At 41.1% G+C, this 20,988-nt stretch overlaps 1 protein-coding gene across 1 annotated transcript; it reads right to left on the minus strand.

The window, feature by feature from the left end:
* Positions 1–222: 222 nt before the first annotated feature.
* ppap2d (phosphatidic acid phosphatase type 2D) lies at positions 223–16,365 on the minus strand. The gene is made up of 6 exons (XM_026164693.2): positions 15,806–16,365; positions 5,661–5,818; positions 5,196–5,485; positions 5,036–5,093; positions 1,984–2,160; positions 223–1,767 (listed from the first exon to the last, which is right to left on the minus strand). The coding sequence occupies exons 1-6, from the start codon at positions 16,011–16,013 to the stop codon at positions 1,663–1,665; spliced, it is 996 nt and encodes a 331-aa protein (XP_026020478.1). The 5' UTR covers positions 16,014–16,365; the 3' UTR covers positions 223–1,662.
* Between the last annotated feature and the right edge of the window lie 4,623 nt (positions 16,366–20,988).

Raw genomic sequence — 20,988 nt, forward strand, 5'->3', positions numbered from 1 at the left:
TAAATCACTTTTTCTGTTAAATGTTTGTTTTATTTTAGCTCAAGATTTCCTCACCTCCACACCATGTTTGGTATCCCCCGCGTAAATAATGAATGCCCATATGAGGAAAAGGCTAAATGGCTTTTTTTTTAAAAACACTGATACATTGACGTTCAGTATGTGTAGGTGTGCTAGGCACTTTTCAGTCTGCTGAAGCTAAACATGAAAAAAAGACAGAAGAACTTTGAAACATTCAACATTCGATGGTTTAATGGTTTGGTTTTCTTTTGAGTACAGTGGTTATTTCTGCCGCTGTGGCATTCACAGACAAATCAAACAAACAAAAATATCTGGGAACACAAAAATATATATAGCTTTCTGATAACATCTGTGGCTCAGTCTAGTAGTTACAACAGGTACAAGAGCAACTCTCTGTACCCGATCGACAAAAACGTAAATACAAACACTTACATAAACATGTAAAAACGGTCCAAAACTTGAACTAATACTTGAAATTCTGTGGTTCTGCGGTTTATAAAATGAAATTGCTATTTACATTCAGTTTGAATAATTATCTTTTCATGAAAAGAATATAGTGTATGAGTCAGACATTAACAAAAATAAACACTGATTATTCAAACTTGTGATAAAATATATAATATTGATTATAATTAGAGGGTTCCACTATGTTCAAGTGCTATTAATAAAGACGCACAGGAGGACCGCTGGGATCGCGGCTGCACGGCTCCTGTCTGAGTGGCATAAATCAAGGTGCAGCTCAAGAGTTTGGAGTCCAGGGACAAAAGGTCAGAGGTTACAAAATTCAGTCAAAACCTCCACCTCTGAGACACAGTCAAAGTGGTTAGTAGCAGGAAAGTGGCAGTGAATGGGAAGAGAAATTACCTGGTCAGATTGCTCCCAGTCACTGACTTGGTTACTCAAAAGAGAAAGATGGCATTCTATCACAGCTCAAACATTGTTGTCCTTTGCTTACATGTGTTTTATCATGTAGTCACAGTGGTGTAGGGTCGACTTTTTAGGTTAGTGGCACGTCGTGCGACTGAAGGCAAAGATCGTTAGGAAGCCTGTGCTTGTTCCGTCACTTTGCACAGAGCTGTCTTTACATCTGAGGTCCGATGGTCTCAGTTAACAGCTGCTGGCTCATGTTTTCCAAGCTGAGCAAGGAATCAAAAACCAAAAACCGAGGCTGGTATTTTCTCATCTCTAACCCGTGACCAAAGGGTGACTGGCTCGGCTTTGAAAGCTAAGCAAACGCACTTGCCAAAGCCCTCCATACCAGAAGAAAACAAACTAGCTTTCAACTTTAGCAGCTTCTACAACTTATCTTGAAAAATAAACACTTTTAATCTTTTTTCATATATAAAAAAATATTTCTAATATTACCACAAAGTTTGTTCCACTGGACGGGTTTGACTTGTAGTCTTGTTGCATTTATCTTATGTCTATATGTGTTAGATGACTGTATGTTTGCGTGTATATCAATATACCAAAAGTATAAGCAGGTTAGATTGTACTCTCAATATTTTCTTAGAATGATATCCTTTCTTCTAAACTAGTTCCTCAGTTCTTTGTGCTCCTCACCTGTGCTATCTACTGCTCTCCCTGTATTTCTGCAGTTCACTTCTCTGATCCTCCGATTCCTGAAATGACTGCATGCACCTGCTAACAGACAGTTTGCTGGCTGGACAGTGGACTCTCCAGGGACATGCTAGTGGGAGACCCGTCTGGGCGGGCGCAGGGCTTAAACATGGTGGAGATATAGAAGGCCTGCAGGCACAGACAAAAAAAAACAATTGTCAGGAAAGACACGCAGACCACACATGCTGTCAATCACTCACTGTTTATAAACAGAGAGTGGAAATTGAGGGAGAAAGCATAGTGTTTGAGCTAACACAGTCAGCAGAAAGCAGCGAGAAACAAACCCTGCGAGGAAAAGGATAACTGGTATTCAGGCTATTTAGACAACAGTGAATTTTAACATACCACCCAGTATGCGGTGAGCCCTCCTTGAATAAAGCCTGTAAGGACGTCAGTGGGATGGTGACGGTAGTCTGAGATGCGGCTCAATCCGGTGTAGACAGCGATCATTACTAAGAAGAACTGTATAAGTGGGCGCAATAGCCGAGCTCCTCGCCACGACAGCCGTGCCTGCAGGTAGAACTGCAAAAAAAGAAGATAAATACCATTATTATTTTCACTACTAAGTGAATATATGGCTATGGGCACTTATGTGCTAATGTATGCCCCCACAAACATAAATTTATGGTTATGTCTAATGACTGAAGTTCTATAAACTAAGTGGAACATGAACATCCATTTAATCTGCTGCCCAGAGGGGGGAAGAGAAGTTTGGCATGGTTTCATTAGCACTTTTTAAACCCAACTTCCTGCTTTTGTTCATCCTCATCCCGTGCATCAGCGCTACAGTACAGAGGTCCTGTTTGTGTGCGTGAAAATGGGGTCACAGGTCGAGCTGAATGCAGATGCAGGGCTCGCTTTATGAGGTGGCTGGAGGTATGTCTGAGTCAAACAGCCGCTGGGGAGCATGTGGTCTACATTACTGCTGGCAAGCCGATCCTCGCTGTCTCTCCTTTTCCTATCTTAACTGAGAACAGGTGTCACTATTCCTGCTGTACACACAAGTAGCTGGCAAGGTCATGGTGGCGTGTAGCTGCAAGTCTGACACATTCTCACTAGGTTGTCTAAGCTCTGTCAAATAATTTGTAAGCAGCAACTTCTGTGTGTGCGTGCTTGTGTGGAGAAAAAAAACACTAGGTTTTTGTTTTAGTCACGCCACTTCTTCCTTTCAGTTCGCTACCCTTTCATTCCTCTCAGTCAGTCCCACAATATTCATCCCTTTCTTTCTCTTTTGGTTCAAAAAGGAACATTTTGCTGTGGACTTGTAAAAAAAACTGTGCAGTAATTATGAGCCACCCCTCATTTCTTTATCTTTTGCTAGGTAAAGAAGAAATAGATGTAGTGATTTGTTGAAAGATAAATTGATATTTTCTTTATTATTTTTGAACATAGCCTGAACTCTCTTGGGCAAGCTTCCCTGTAATTTCTTTAAGTAGTCTTCAAGAATAGTTCTCCAGGCATCTTCAAGGATATTCAAAGCTCTTCTGTAGCTGCTGGCTGCCTTTTGTTCTGTTCTCTTATTATTATTTTTTTGATTTGCTCTTGTGAGGTCAGTCTATGACTGACAGTGTTCCATTGTGAATTTTTATATCCAGGTATGGTTTTACTGCACTGCATTGTCACGCTGAAAAATGAAACGACTGCCAATCAGATGCTTCAGAAACAGTATCCAGCGGTGAGTCAAAATCTGACGTACTTTCTTCATTCATATTTCCATCAATGCTGACAAGATCCCCAACGCCACTGGCTGAAATACAGCCTCAAACCATGACAGAGCCTCCACCATGTTTTACAGATAGCTGTAGACACTCACTGTTGAACTTCTCTCCTGACCTTCTCTGTATGTACTCACAATGACTTGAAGACGTGACGTTTTTGTCTAATTTAGCATACTGGAGCATTCTCTTCCCGGTTTCCTTCTTGAAAGCAAACCTTCCACTGAGACTATCTCTAACAAGGTTTCAGCAAACAGTAGGTGGACAGGGCCAGCTGTGTCTCTGAGGTACTGTGTCAGGTCTTTGCTGGATTTCCCCCCCCCCTATTCTTAGGACATGACTTTCAAATACTGCTCATCTGCTGTAGATTTCTTTTAGTTTTTTTAGGCTTGAAACTTCGTATTTTGTCTTCCATTTATCTAGTTTCCTCAAATATTTTAAGGAAACAGTGTACACCATGCACAGATATGTAAAGTTTTTGAGCTAAATGCTCTTTGAGAATCACCTTGTTGGTGCAACCGTTATTTTATCCCTTTCGAACATATTTTCCATAGATTCGGTTAAAGAAATGGGAAGAAATTATGTGTTTTGTCACAGGCCGTTAGTAGCAAAGTACCTAAAAATATAATTTATAATTGGTTATTTGCTAGACTGTGACTAAGATAGGTGTTATGCTTGAACAATTCATAGGTCAGTGTTACAGTAAGTGGTCTGACGAACAACAACAAAAAAATCTTTCCTCTAGTCCCAGACAGATGGACTGAAGTGAAAATGAAAGAAGACTTTCAGAGAGTCTGGAAAACTACTGCTTAAGACAAAACAAAAATAACAACCTGCAAGTCTGGCTCTTTATAACTGAAATATACAGAAATAAGACACAGCACTGTACAAATAGAGAAGGTTTTCTCCTCACTTTGAGTTTTGAAAAGCAACAAATTATTTTCATTCATCTCAGATGAATACAAATATTTATGTCACCTGAAAACCATTAATTAGCAGCTAGCGATGATGGTTATGTGAAGTATGTGAACGTTTCATAGACAATAATGTGCTTTTGTCTCCCTCTAACTGTCACTTCTCTCTCACAATGCGCCCATGACTACAGGGCAGTGTGCTGTGAGAAAAAAATGAAGAGATGGGGAGGGAGGCTTGGAGGGTTGAGAGGGTGTCTATTGCTGAAAGAAGCCTGTCGATCTCTCAGCAGGCATATTCAGCTCTCCCCCCTCGACTAAATGAGACCCACAACAAGGCCTCCTCTGTCTGTGGAGTCTCTTCATCTATTCATGTTCCCTGTGGAAAACATTCTCCCTCATTCTCTACCCCACTCCAAATCCTCCTCCTCCCTATCTTTCTGTCTCACCAGCCCTTTTGGTTGGAAGCTGGCTGCCTGTAGAGAATTGGTTCTCTCAAAGATCGGGAACCGTGAATGTATTTAACAGCACATGGCTTGGTGTGTCTTTCCACATGTTCAATTAGCATTGTTCTCGGCCTCTAGGGGCTGGTGTTGTCTTTAAAAACTGAAAACAAAGCAAGAACTGTAATCTTCCTCTGATACTATAAACACTGGGGTGAATACAGTAATTACACAATATGAGCTCAGGTGTATGTAGAGGTCAACTTTCCAGATTTGTTCGCCGATAGACTGGGTGTGTTTGTTTGTTTGTGAAGCAAAGGTGACTTACTGCCAGATAAAGCATTGTGTACATCGCGAAGGAAGCATGGCCGGAAAAGAAGGACTTCCTGAAAGAGAAGATCCATAAACGCAGCCAAATGTTACACATTAACTTGGGTTTCTGTATACAGCACCCTGAGAAAGCAGATAATTGCACATAAACCACACACCTTGCCTCCTCCTCCAACTTCTTCTCCGCACTGCAGACTATGGACTCTGCAGGGACATAGATGCCTTCCTTGCAGTTAATGGATGCATATGTGATGTTGCACACATCCAGGAAGTTGGGTCTCAGGCGACCTACGCTTAGCTTGGCCATGTTGGTGAGAGACTGACCAATACAACAGCCAAACAGGAAGCTTCCCAGTTCCTTGTACAGGCATGACACATAGCAGTTTCTAACAAAAGCTCGTGAGTGCACACCTCGGAAACGCACACGATAGCATTCACCTACAGCGATCTGAAAGAAACAAAGACAGGAGACAACTTTTAACTTGCCATACTGCCCGGCTGAACAAATACTGTGAAAGTATGTTTGTTTTACTTTTAAGCAAACACAAGCACATTTACACTATAAGAAGATGATGATAGCTTTAACTCACTGTCCTTACACATAACATCAATTACTGTCTTACCGCTACACCAGTGATGGCGATGCCACCAGCGATGAGCAGGCTGTCGGGGATGGCCTCGGTCGTTATGTTGGGATAAGTGATGCTGGGGTCTCCGCAGAAAAAGCCTCGTTTGTAGGGAGTCACAAACTTCATCTCGCATGCAAAAAATGGGATGGAGGCTGTGGGGGTCGGGGGGGGAAAAGGGAGTGGAGGCAGACAAAAAAACAAAACAAAAGATGGCTTGATGAATATCTATGATGTGGTCTGTGTAACAACGATGACAAATAAAAGAGACAGCGCGATACATGGACAACGGTACTGTCTACTCATATGAAAATGGCCTAACATAATAAAGGGGGGTAGCATTAAAGCGTCAGTCATTTGGTGATATGAGTTCCAGATTCCTGGGGATCAGGGAATTCCACACATAGCTGCTTTCAACATGGGAGCAGGGAGAAGGAGAAGGCTGACAGACATGAAAAGATGTGAAAAAATGGAGGCAGCATGACAGTGGAGAATTCAGATGAGGAAGGAGGAAGAAGTTATTGAGAGCATGTTACACAAAAACATCAGTGTGCTCAAAGAACACAATAAAGTCACTGTGTATTGTTAAACAAGTATGTTTTCTTCAAGCCAAAAGCAGTGACTCACAGTTTAATCCATCTTAACTTATATTAACAGCTGTCTCACATTATGTTTACTGCCTGGTCACTAATTATAAGAATTTACGCTATCAGGTGAAAGTGGCCAAGGTCTGGTTTGCTTAGGTAAACATCACCACGCAGTCTCATGATCAAAGTTCACTGGGGAAAATTAGCGTTTTAACCAGTTTTTAATGACGAATTGGAAGGTGGTGATTGTAGCTCCACAAACGAGGGCTGAGCTGCACGGCTTTTGTTCTGCATTGTACTTAACACTAATAGCCAATATCCCTCTAAAGTCCCAGCATGCTCCATTTCTCTGTCCCTTATCCCATGTCCCCTTGTCACCCCATGGAATGCAGCGAGGACATGGGACTAATCATTAACCTCTGTGCCTTTCCCTATCATCCCAGGCCTGCTTGTTGGTTGGAACGCTCCCAGGCCAAAACACTGCTCCTGCCAGAGAATCTCTCAGACTACGTGACTGAAAAGAACACAGGATACACATTTAAAACCAGGCCAGAAGGATTCTCACTCAAACACATAAACAAGGGTCTGAAAACATTCCTTTAATCATGATAAATCACCAAATTTTGAAAGAAAAGAGTGGGAAATGAGTATTTGATGAACAGCAGGTAGCTACAGTTTGTCCACTTTGAGATCTGCCAAAACTGGCTCCGTATCAGCTTTAACCAAACACAGAGTCAACTAAACTCCCATGCTGTTCATTCAACCTTACTGAACTTACTGATAGGCACGGGAGATGTGATTAAGGCTGGGATACAGTAAGACATAGGTCAAATGTGTGTGTGTTAAAAAAAAACTCTGCAGTCAAAGTCAAGCTGCCCTCCCAGAAAGACAAAACAAAGACTAAAAACAAGCTCGCGTCCATGTATTTCATGAGATGTTACGGCAGGGAAGGAGAGAGGGAAACATCCTGTAGACAGATAGCAGAGCCTGTGACGCCAGCACACAGAGCAAACGCCTCACATCTGACCCCAATCTCTCACTCATCCCATCCAGATAACACATGTACAGATTCTTCATATGGAAATTCAGCTCACTGATGTGCCTCATATAACATGTTTTGCTAGTAAAATAATCTATTAGAACTTCTTCTTTCTATCTATCTATCTATCTTGTGGTTATCCTAGTGAGAGTTTACATTAGCTAAGATCAATGGAGTACCTGTGTTTGCTTTTGTGCTAATTGGTAGATAAATAAATAACCTCAATGAGAGTTCATGTTTGCCTTTGTGTTACCTGCATGAAATGCATCTTTTTGAATCACTTGATCATAATACCCCTATGCATGTCATACCCAAGTGGAGACGTGAGGTATTTGATTCCACACCCAGATTTTTTTCTCCAGTACAGTCAGCTCCTTTCAAATAAGTGTTATGCAAAAGCCCCAACATAACAACAACAACAACAATCCACTAAAATAAAACGCTGATGACATTTTATAAGGACTTTTAAACTGAGAGAGACATGCTGTGTTTGGGGGTAATCAAACACTGATGATACATTTTAGCATTTAATAATGAAACAAATACTTAAAACAACAACAAGTACTATTTTGTGTTGAACAGGGGCTTCTTTTGACCCTTTCTGGTTTCCATATAATCCATTAAAAGCCCCTCATCTGATTCCAGAAATCAGTATTTTGTTGTATTGACACAGAGATAATGGTGAGAAGCTCCATTAAAGTCCAAACACTTATACTGTAAGACTTTTTAAAGGCGAAGGAAGTGTCACGTCAGTCAGAGACGGCTTGTAATGCTTCCCCATTTTTGCATGCAATAATCACTAAACATGACAAAAGTGGTTTAGTGGTTTAAAAAGCTCCTTGATAATATCACAAGAGAAAAACTGAGCAAACATACTTGAAACCACATTAGTTATTTAGTTTGTGAACAATCCTAAAGAAATTACAAGCTCCTATGTCACAGTCAACCTCTATGCTTTACAACTACATTCAAAATGTTTTCACAACATGACTGAAAAACACTCCACAGACTCTCACTTCATCTGTCAGGCAGCTGTGAGCCAACCTCTGCACCTGGCCAAGACATGCTCAAAAGAGAGCCAGACCAGGAAGGCCTGCAAGAGCACACAAAAGGAGGCAGAGGAGTGGGCTGGCTCCAAGAGCCAAAATGTGCTGCTCACTGGGCCTAACATTCAAAGCAGGAATGCTTTCAAATAGTCAAAAGGATAGAAAGAAGAAGGGGAAAGAGGAAGGGAGGAAAAGAGGGGATATGTGCCTCTCTCTGAGAAACTGTTCTGGTTCTAATTTACACATCTATGACCACAGCCCAGAATGAGCTCACTGTGAGAGGGGAACAACAACAACCAAAAGCAACAAAATAAAGAAATAAAAAAACAGCAAATGAAAAAAGTGGTTTAAGGAGGAGTGCAAAGAAAAGAGGGCAGATGGTAGGAATTCATCGACATACTTTCAAGTCATGTTGCTCAACATCTACTGATCAATTCATTGTTGGACTGAAAGCTAGGCTGCGATGCATGGCCACAAGGGCGGAGAATTGACAAATGGGTGTGTGGATGTGTGTGTGTGTGTGTGTGTGTGTGTGTGTGTGTGTGTGTGTGGGGGGGGGGGGGGGGGGGGGGCAGTAAAACTGGGGTGAGAAAAACTGGAAAGATGGAGCCAAGAGACATGCAGCAAAGGTTCCTCTTTAAAGAACAGCAGACGGAGGCGATTAGTGGTGGTTCTGGAATGTGAGGGTCAGAGATCTGGGCTCTGATGGGACCCGCTCTGTAAACACGACCCCGCCTCAACAGGCAGAATACCCCCCGACACACATACACATAAAAAAAAAAAAAAAAAACCTCACTGAGATGCAGACAAACCAAATCCACAGCCGCATAGATTAACAAGACAACCAAAACACACCGCAAAAAAAAAAAAAAACACCTGGAAAAAATTAACCAACCATGCCAGAGCCATGAACCACAGAAAAACCCCCTAACGATCCAAAACACAGCCATTAATGCAGACACCACAATCACTATCACAGAGCTAAATTCACTCGTATGGATGCTGCTGCTTCTATCACTAAAAAACAGCCTGTGTATACTCATGGATTAGCATGACATATCCTAAAGCTATCTCCAAGCCACAGTAATGGTCATCTGTTTCCATCACACTCAATAATATTTGACTGCACAGGCCTCTTTCTACTTTTGCCCTTTGATAAAGCTAGAGGACAGACTGTTAGTGACCTGTCAACACAGAGCCATGTGGCCTGCAGGACCTGGGACCGGGATGAGCGTGGCCTGTGCAGCACCCTTCACGGGTGGTCCACCCACACTGAGCTCTTCACCAGCTTGCATGTGCCAGGAGATCACAACTAAATTTTAAGGTGCTTATTTACCTTCAAGTCAACCTTTCAAAAATAATAAGCCAGTGAACTGTATCGCGCAGTGTTGGAATTTGAATCTCTGCGAGGTTCATAATCCCCAGTAACAACATTACAAGGAAGCAGCGTGACGGCATTCCTAGTACGCTCATAAATGGCAGTCTGCAGATGGACTGGGTGGGTTTTTGCAATTATTTGTGCAATAATGACTGAAGCCGTCTTCATAAGATCTGTTATTTCATCTAATCCCTTCTCAGTTTGAGATCATTACAGGCAGAGTTGAGAATTTGTACCTGAAACAAAAGACTGTTTTAAAAGTTAGTCCAGAGAGAGTCTGTGCGCCTCACTGCATAATTCTCTATCACACAAAAGAACAAACACACACAGGCAGTTGTACTGTAGGGCAGGTAAGTCAGCAGGTGAATTCATTCGCACCAAGGCTGTGATTATTATTGGCAACCGCGGATGGCAAAAAACTCAATTAAAGTGCAGTGTGTGTATGACAGGTACATCCTGTTCTTCCTTGGTGGCCCAATCCAGGTAAGGGAGGAATGGGGGAAGAGTAAGTGTTAGCCTCCTTACTGACACACACACACCCACACACACTCTTTTACTTTCCCATAATTGGCTGGATTGTTTTGGGAGATGGGTCTGTTTTGTCTGCCCTGATGGCGTCGACGAGGGATTTTTAAGTGAAGAACAAAGGCGGGCTGAGAAGCCGCAACAGAGTTTTGTTAACCATCTGCTATCATCAACATCTGCTGCAGCTGGACTCCACACACACACACTGTTTAAGTACACCCACTGCTTCATTTATCAGCCCATACCCAACTCATTAATGTAGGCAAAAACAGGGGCCCCAGAAAGAAACAGTCGACCGCTCAAAGTACCTCGCTGGCCAAAAATGTTAATATTTATGGAGGTTTAATGCACTACATTAATAACTCAACACAGAGCAAATGCAAACCCTACGTCTCCATGACCATGAAAAATAAAACACAATGACGCTTAAAAACTTAGCTTTTTCAACTCCTAACAGTGCACCAGGAGATTTCTTGCCTGCCCTTTCCACTGTTACTGTTGCCACTAGCCAGTAGAGACATGCTTCCCACAGTTGCTTCTGTTCTTGCCACACTTCAGTGCCTTGCTTCCTGGAGCCTGACTCTGGAGTTCAGGGCCGGAGCGGGGAAGTTTGAAGCAGTCTGTCTGTCTGTCTGATTCAGTAAGAACATAAAGAACCCGCCACTGTGGTGCATATCTTGGAAACTTTAAAGAGTTCCCCAGTGGTTTTTGTGGCATGAAGGTAAGGGCGTGCATTGTGAGATGAGAGCTGCCAGTCTGCAATGTGAAAATGACACAGGATTTTGGGTTAGACTGCTGGAGAGGTATTTAGCATGGTACAGCATGATTGCGGTGGCACTCTATGGATGGAAAAAGTTCAAACCTGCAGGGCTGTTTTGTCAGAGTGTTCGGATTTGCAGGGGAATGTGCTGTTAGGACAGTCAGAGCTTGAGATGATTAAGGGAGGATGGTCTCCAGCAGGTGAGATGAGACACACTGATAAAATGTACCCGATGATGGGTAACTATGCAATGGCGCCAAGAGGGAATGTCTAAGTTTTCTTATAGGGAGACAGACAGAAGACAAATCGTTAGTTCTAACAGACGAAAAGGCGGAGTTACAGCCTGTATTCGGAGTCAGGTAGACAGTCTTCTGGTATCCTCTCCAGGCCCATTGGAGCTAATGAGCGCTGAGGATTAGAGCGATACACACATCTTTATTCGCTCATTATAGCTAATACCTATGGACCACCCTGGGCACTTATGGAATCGTCATCTAGGAGAAGATTACAGCTGTCTCATTAAAAGTACATTTGAAGCTATCTGCTGTCTGAACATTTCCTATCTGGTTCTGAGTACTACTTCCTCATTGAGACATAAACAGACAGCTGTGTATAGGATCCCTCGAGCAACCAAGGGTTTGACCCCTGACCCCTACTGTAGATTCTGCCTCCTCAGTCTTTCCGGATCTTACTCCCCTCTCCACCCTTGGGGCTTTTCCTTCATTCAAGTTCTTACTTGCCCCTCAGCCTATAGATACGTGGGACTTAGTCGATTCCAGCGTGCTAATGGGTGAAGGAAGATGTACCGAGAAGTGAAGTGAATAGGCCCATGTGGTCTGTCTGAGCAACAGCGCACTTAATGGATTCCTGTAACTCTGCAGCACTGTCAAACGGGAAGGAGATGCATTAATAGACTAAGAGGGGACAGAAAGCGAAATCAGTTCTTCCACTAGCTAATGATTTGACTGAGCCATTTTTAATGGTGCTCCATCTGTCAGCCGCAGACTGACGCCAATGTTTTCCTTAACTTCAGAGAGTCAGGGCCTAAGACGCACAGCAAAACAAGACCGGCAAATTTGTCAACAAACAGCAAGCACATGGCAGCTGTAGTAGGGTAGTTAACAGCGATGACTCATACACATACAAAACACCCACACCCACACTTTTACACATACGCACACAACTTAATATTTCGGAGCCTATACACAACTGCACGCTCTGACATGTCAGCCTTTTGCTGCCTGACTCACTTGGCAGCTTTCTCTGCCAAATAAGTATAACCCAAAATCCTCTAACAAAAATCTGACACCCGCCCAAAACACATGGAGACGTAAAACACACTCACACGCCTCACTACATCAGTGGGACACCTTTGGTCCCAAAGTAGAGCTCGGCTGAAGAAAAGATAATAAAAAGAGAAGAGGATATAAGCGGATGTAGGGTAGAAAGAGGCAGGCCTTTCAGTATTCAGATCACTTAAGTAGATACCAGTCATCTTGTTCTGGCAAGCTGCTTCATGTCTTGACACACATACAACAGCAATCAACTGTTTCCAGCTTTCTCTTTCTATTGTACACAAAAACACAATCCATGTAAACTGTATCATTTTAACCACGGCTATGATCTTTTGCATTTCAGGCATGTGTGAAAATGGCATAGCTCTGTAATTAACCTCTAGAGAAAAGTCGTGCCTCATAACATTCTTTATGTTTCACTTATATTGTATGAGCTTTTGTTGTGCAGCAGGCTACTCAAGTGCTGTTTTCATTCAGTTACCCTTAAAGAGAGTTACTTTATTATGGCGATGATAGAGTCAGGGCCACCTGCGCAGGAGGGAAATAGCAGCATAGTCTAGAAGTCTTGTCCCTGCACGCTCGTCAGATATGACAAAAACCTCAAACCTCCTGACATGTGCGTGGCTGGGCTCTACATAGTACATGCAGCCACAGGGTGAAAAATATTGTCATCTCTCTTTGAGTCCCAGTCCCAGCAATAATGCATGCACACACTTTAGCACACAGGCAAAGACTTGAAAACAAATTGCAGTTTGCAAATCACATGGAACTTACTGGCACTGAGCTTAACCAAAACAATCCATCTCTGTCAGGCATCATGTGCATGCCCGAACACCCCCATAATCAACACTATGATACGCAAAGTACAACAATATTAGACAAGCCTGGTGTTGAGAAAGAATCAGGTCAGGTAAACTCAGCCAAAGCCTCAGTTAATGAGTTCAATGTCACCACATTCCACAGACAGATTAAAGCTCATTCAACACCACAACATACTAGTTTCACGTCGCCACTTCAAATGTGAATTAAGCCCTAAAGAGACAGCGATAACCTCAGAACATTGCAGAATCCCTCTTCAGCTGATTGCATAAAGAGTGGCGGTGCTTCAGGGCCAAATTCCACTTTTACAGTTGTGAATGAGCCCCTTTAAAGGATGAATAACGCTGGTGGGTCAACTGTCTGAGGGAATCTGATAAAGGCACTTTTAAGGGAAATTTTGATTAGTCAGACATATGAGGGTCAAGAGAAATGAAGGGTCCAATTCATTTCCAACAATTGATGACATTCAATGCCAAATGCCCATAGATGAGTCAATGTCGGGCTTCTGCGAGACAGATACAGTCAGGATGGAGTAATCCAATAGCCCATACAGCACTGTATGCAACAATAAGGGGAAATAATGCCTTGTACTGTAAATTACATCTTATTTCAGGACATTTGATTGTTATCTGTGACATATAATAGCTAGTGTTGTGGTCTCACTGTGCTTAATAAAACTGAAAAAAAAAAAAGACTCTACTTCTCAAAATCAGTAAGATAAATCTCTTTAATCACAAACTCTAATACCTTGTGCCTTTGCATTATTACTGCAAGTCATTATTTGAAAACGTGTAACAGTATGTTCTCAGACACGTTTGCTGCCAAAGTGTACCAGGAACATATCAAAGAATCAAATCAAACTGGGACTTTAAAGATTGCTGAGCTTTGACTTGAACGTTTTAGTCCAACAAACTTTATAAATCCGCTCAGCTGTGTTCAGCTTGATGCCCAGCAACACAGGCTCAGAACTGTTATCGGTTCAGACCGGGGCTAAGAAGGGTCAGAGCACACAGTTTTTTGAGAAAGCTAGTGGCGTGCTTGGTTTATGTCTTAGGGGAAGAACTGAGAGAGCCCATTTCCTATACTTTCCTGACTGATGCTCAGTTGCTAGCCACTTCCTAAACCCAGAACAAAGCTGCAGAAAAGTGCACAAACTAAACAGCTAATAGTATACCTGCAGGGGTTAAGAATAACATAGTACAGAATAGAAAAGTGACTACCTCGACCTGTCATCGAGTTTGCCAGGCTACTTCCTAAGATTTAACGGCCAAGCCTGAGACCTGTCGGTCTGCCTAGACGGGTTCTGCCTTCAGTTGCAGCTGAAACACTAATTCACACAACACTGGTGCTCCCGTCCCTTTCGCAGTCATGTGAGATGACGGCATGGAATTTATGAATTATGTATTATTACACAAACAAACAAACTCTGTGTACAAATTTTAGGAGGATTTCTACTAATAGAAAGGGGCTGAAGTACAGTTAATGAAACAATTACAAGCAAAAATACCTTTCTGAGGTATTTTACAAATTTCAGGTAGAAGTAGAACTCTTTTTTTTCTTCCTTTAACTTTTCTATATTCCCTATACCCTTTGTGGCTTAGCACTGGCCCTGAAAACAACACAGAAGCATTAAAGTCCTTAGATATGGTTCATTGCATCATTAGAAGAAAAAACATGTGATTCGGTTCTACTATCTTTAAAAAGGTGGCACTAAAATCAGGCCTAAAGCACATGTCAACATGCATAACAACCTTTTACTTTGATTCTGAACAATTATAACTCTTCAACTTGAGTGTTTGAGGTTCTGTTTGTTCTGCTGCATTGCAAGTTCAATCTCACGCTGGCCATAATAAGTAGATTTTAAGAATACACTGAGAGAGTATTCGACCAATCTTAAAGCACTTGGAAGAACAGAATGACAATTTGTTTCCCTTTTACTGAATGAAAGCAATCTGGACAATCACGTTATAGCCTGAGTTAGTGACTATTACTGCTTTTATTGTTTATTTGATATGAATCTACTGCCAGTTTGTTTTTCTCCATAATAAGTTAACTTTTTTGGGTTGTGATTAGTATCTCCGTTGGCTCTCATTTCTGTGTTGATTGCGGCCTTGGCAGTTTTTGTTTCTTGATGTGAAGCTTGCTAGTTATATAAGCAAGGCTTCTGTGCACACTGTGGTGAATTATTGGCTACAAACAGTAAGCTAACCCTGAGAGAGGCTAAAGAGCTCTGCATAGAGGTAATTCAGCACCAGATCATACGCACGGGGCACGTTTTTATCCTTATTCCCACGTTCTTCTCCCGGGAAATTTGAGAGTTACCATGGGAACTGATGAATTCCCGGGACAACTCAGCTGCTGCCAGCTGAGCCCCCACCCACATTTTCCCCGGTTCTTCCCTCCCTCCTGCCCCCACGTGCATGTAGAGGGGACCGAGCTGAAGTTTTCTGCTCCAGTCTGAGCAGTTTCCACTTGACTTCTGGAAAAATGCTTTGCAGCTTCGTTAACTTTAACAAATCCCAATCCAGCGTTGGATAGTTTGTGCTTTTTTGCCCCTTGTCTGAAACCAACTTTGTTTATGACATTAGGGAAAAAGCAAATACAGAATTCAAGAGTCATTAAAACACTGATCTAGGTATTTAAAGATTTAAAATAGTACACTTGTTAAGTGAAATAGTAACACAAATTCTTACCAATACAAAGGCACAACACATCCAAACAAACAAGCATCTTCCTCTTGGTGCAAAACGAGCTTTCCACCTCAGGTTGGGTGAGGAATTGTTTCCCAGCTCCGTTCTCCCTCCCTTCCCCGGATCCTCCGCTGTCAGCTAACCGCCGCTGGAGCTCCTCATCCTGGGGGAGCATGCTGCTGTGAGTACCGGTGGAATTTAACTTCTGCATGTCTCTGGCTGGTTAAAAGTTAATGACAACTTGTTCGAATGTGGTTCCAGTAAGTCCTTTACGTTTGTAGTGGCTGGCAAACGATGAAAATCCCAAAAACTTTAAGTCCATCCGTCGTCGGTGCGCCAAATCATGTCAACTAAAGTTTGACAGCAGGAGACCCTGGTCAAGCAACCGGCCGCGAGGTGAGGTTACGTCGGTCATCCAAAGGCAAGAGAGAGGGGGGGCGAAGCAAGGCAGGAGAAAACCAGACAGAGGAAAACAAGCATCCGACTAAACCGAGTCACAACAAACTTCTACCGCTGGAGCGTGCTCTACAGACTACTTTGAAACGTCCCGAGCGAAACATGTATGCAGCAGCGCACATTAATGGAACTTCAAAATAAACCCCGTGACTGCTCCTCCTATCCCAAGTCGAGTAGTGCTGATGCGTTTAAGTTGGTTATTTCCGGTATGTGGTAGTGGGTTTGACTTTACGCATTTTGTTGGGGCAAGGAAAAAAAACCTTAGAAAATCAATATGTAACGATCAGACTGGAGCTTGCTAACAAGTTCGATCCATTTGACCTCATGACCGGGTACATGTCCATGCCTTAAACTGCCTCGCCAGTGTCAGGACGTGTCCCACATACAACTTCTGGAGTTCAGAGGACATGTGGGTTGTTGTTGTTGTTTTTTTAAGAGTTTGTTGTTCAGAAATTTTACACAATCAAAACAACAAACCAAAACCAAACAAAACGAGGGTATAAATACATTCCATAATAATGATGTGTAGTGTGTCCTTGTAGAAAGTAATCTTATATCCTTTGTTGTGATGACTTTTTAATGGCATTTTTATTGCACTGAGCCTTACGCCTTAATGGGCACACGACTTCCTCACTATACAGCTAATTTAATTTCCATAATATTGACTGCTGCTTGATTGTCTGCCAGACCACTCAATAAAACAATCTGAACGCGTGATATAAGTCTAGTCTTTGCCCCACTGGCATAAGGGCTTTATGAAATATGATATTTCATTTGTTAATCCAAAGCTGTATAGGTCATTTGATTCCTTTCGTTATTAAAGCTTTTGTTCGTTGGAGGTATCCTGCCACCTGCTGTAAAGATTAAAGTACTACTGCTTCGCCTCTGAAAAGTTCATCAGCTTTTTTAAATTGATACTTTAAGTTATTCATCCATCTGCTGATGCTCAAGCTGTTATTTCTATTATGAATTATTCGTCTACCTTATTCATTAGTTATTAGGCTTTGAATGGCCAAAAGCACCTATTGTAATTTCCCATCTAATATTCAAAATCTCTAATTTTCTATAGCGCAAACGACCATCAGCCTGATGGAAATGGAGACTCCCTTTTTTAACTGAAAACTGAATGTTACCTGGAAAACATACAAGCACTGTTTTAATATTTCTCCACTTTTTATGCTTCTTTCATTTTTTTTACATACTGTAAAAAGTAGACGTTAAAGCCTACCGTGAGACAAAACCTTGAAATCATTGATGTTCAGATGGTGCATTAGTGCATTCATAGGGTTACAGGTAAACAAATATATGTCACCCTTGTTTTTTCTGACTCAGTTCTTTTATTTCATAACCTTTGATGCATCTGCTGTGCAAGTAAACGGCACAAAAAGTTCACGATATGGATCTAAACTGACTTTTAGATTAGCAGGTTAATCCTTATTGTCTAGGTAAAAGCTTTGCACATTTGCAATGAGCACCAAAAGCTAGATTATAACTGCATCACATATCACTCATTGCTTCATTTCAAAAGCCTTCCAGTAGTGGTCATTTTTATGGAGGTTTTCAGAGCTCTTTCATTTTTACTGTTTTTTTTTATTTTTGTTAAAAAAAGAGAGAAAATGTGTGTTCATATTTGGATAAACTTTTTAAGAAAAGGAAAAATGTCAATATAGGAGTGTGGTCCCAAATAATAATGGATTATCTTGTATTTTCCATAATTTTTTTTAAAAATCTGCTAAATCTCTGTAAACTAAAAATGTGGATCAGTCCATCGATGCATTTTCTTAGCTGCTTATCCATTTTACAGCTGCAACTTATCCAAGTTGTAATTAGTCCATGCTCACATTCACACCTACAGTACTTCATCACCTTCTTGAGTCACCACTAATTTCTTTATTTAGTGACTTACTGAAATATGAAAACATCCAAGGAAATACAATATATTAGGCAAAAACAGAGTTTGTACAATTCTAATGAACTTGAAAATCAACATTATGTATGTCCTGAACTCTCTTTCTTGTAATTTCTTCCATTTTAAGTGGAAATGAAAAAACATCCCAGGCTACACGAAGGACATTCAAAGCTCTTTTTTTGGCGCTGGCTGCCTTTTAATCCATTTTCTGTCATCGTGATCCCATGCTGCTTCAATAATGTTGAGGTCTGGGCTCTGGGGAGGCCAACCTGTGACTTATAGTGTTTAATTGTGTAGTTTTCTATCCATGAGTGCCTTTACTGCACTGACAGTGTGTTTGCAATCATGCTAAAAAAATGAAGTGGTTGCTAATCTGAGACTTTCCAGATAGTTTTTTATCTGCTGGATTAAAACTCTGATGGCACTTTTCTGTAATTCCATCAGTTTTGAGAAGATCCCTGACAGCACCAGTGTTGGGAAAGTTACTTTGAAAAAGTAATTAATTATAGTTACTAGTTACTTCTTCAAAAAAGTAACTGAGTTAGTAACTGAGTTACAAGATTCTAAAGTAATTAATTATTTGAAAAGTAACTATTGCATTACTTTAAAAAAAATGTTTAACCCTCTGGGGTCCAGGGTATAATTGGCTATTTTTAACTACTTTTGATGTTTCCTCTACATTTCACCTTTAAAAACTATTTACTTTGCCTTGTTTGGTATCATCAGCACAACCTCCCATGTCTGAATTTACAGTTATGTTTTCATTTTGACATACTGTATTAACACAATTGATCTAAAATCAGACAAAAAACATAACATTTGAGTAGAAAAAAGTTATATTTTTTACTGTAACAACCACAAACATGTTTAATGAATCATATTTCATAACTTTAAATACAAATATAAATTGTTCAAGTTTTACAAACAACAAAGTTATTTGCAGCCATTTACCTTTTACCATTTTTTATAACCATTTCAAACTGCATTCAATAAGATGCCACACAAATTATTTGTGCCACTCCAAAAATTTCTGTCCACTATAAAGGAGAACAGCACAGCCTGATACCTGCGGGTCTGACAGCAGGTGTATCACTCCTGTTTTCTACCTGGAGACAGCAGTCGCCTCATTGTTCTGACACACAACACAAAACTATCCACAACACTACACACTAACTACACAAGACAACACATTAACTACACGCTCCAAACACGCTAAACGTCACACATCTCTCACATCTCAAAACTCAGTCTCTTTCTTTTTCTGCTCTGTATTTCTCGCCATCACTCCTAAACCTTCCCCCTCTTCCTAAACAACTAAATGTCATGTTGTCATATCATTTTTGATTGGTCGACATGGTGCATTTTTCCACCAACACGAAAGGGCTGTTTTTTGTTTTGGTTTTTGGGGGTTTTTTTGGTCATAAGCAGAGAGTGCTTGCTTGCGCTTTTCCTTAGACAGTAAACGTGATGAAACTATTCAGGAAAAAACACGCGTATGTATTGTTTATCATGACTCTGGTTTTGCGTGGCCTATCAACACAATTTATAAACTGGTATCTATCACCTTGTTGCTTTGTCTTTAAGTGGTCATGTGATTGCCTTACCACGACTACTTTATTCTCCCTCAGTCAAACAGCAGCACTCATTGGCTCCAGGTGTTGTGCCAGAAGCTACTTCCGTGCAACTGATATAAGATGCAGTAAGCTGAAGACAGCTTCAACCTTCTGTTTGTTGAAAAATAGTAACGCGACCACACAGCATTTTCTTGTTAGTAACGGTAACGGCGTTGTAATGATAGAAATAGTAATTAGTTAGATTACTCGTTACTGAAAAAAGTAATGCCGTTAGTAACGCCATTACTTGCTAAAATGTAGCCCCAAATCATGACAGAGCCTCCACCATGTTTTACAGATAGCTGATACTCACTAATAAACCTCTCTCCTGACCTCCTCTGTACACAATAATGACAACTTGCACAAAAATTACAAATTTGGGTTCATCGCTCCATAAGACCTGCTGCTGCTGATTTTCAGTGCAGTTTTGTGTATTTTTGTATACCTCAGTCTTCTCTCCCTTCTTGACTTCCATTGTTCATCTGCTTTAGATAGTTTTTTTTAGGCCTGCCACTTTCCTCAGATGTTTTAAGGTAGCAGGTGACTGTTGGAGGCAGAACTTCCTGACTGGACGGTTGGTGGTCTGATCTTTGGCAGTCTGCATGCCAAACTGTAGCCAAAGTTGCTCTTTGATGCGTTCATTGGTGTATAAATGTGAGCAACCAGTCCATTTACCATTTACTGCACACCATGGCAAAATATTCCATGTTTTTGCACAATAGCTGTTTGTTAGTGTAAAAACACATTTTATGCCTGTCAAACTGTGTTATCAATTGTCTGTGTCAGAGATTCAATTAAAGAAAAAAATGGGGGAGAAAGTAAAAGAAAGATTTAATTTAAGATCCTGTCATATAGAAGGACTGGGCTGAAAATAAATGAAATGAAACCTAAAAGCCTGAAGAAATATTTCCCATGACTAACCTTCTACAAATTAGAAGTAAATCTGGATCCTTGGAAGTAAAATACAAAGAATTCAATACAATACTGCACAGCCAATCTTTCAACCACAACAACAATCTTTCAACCACAACCATAGTTTTGAACTCGGAAGAAATGGAGTATTCAGAGAGAAATGAAAGAAAGCAAAAGGAAACTGTTTCTCTATGTTGAATTGTGTATTTTCTGTGGGAAATTCTACAGTGATGCAGTAAAAGTAGTAAAACCCCATCTTCAGTTGTCTGGAACACAGTATCACAGCTTTGCATTTA

This window comes from Astatotilapia calliptera, chromosome 4 (genome assembly GCF_964374335.1).
Source record: "Astatotilapia calliptera chromosome 4, fAstCal68.1, whole genome shotgun sequence".
Lineage (NCBI taxonomy): Eukaryota > Metazoa > Chordata > Actinopteri > Cichliformes > Cichlidae > Astatotilapia > Astatotilapia calliptera.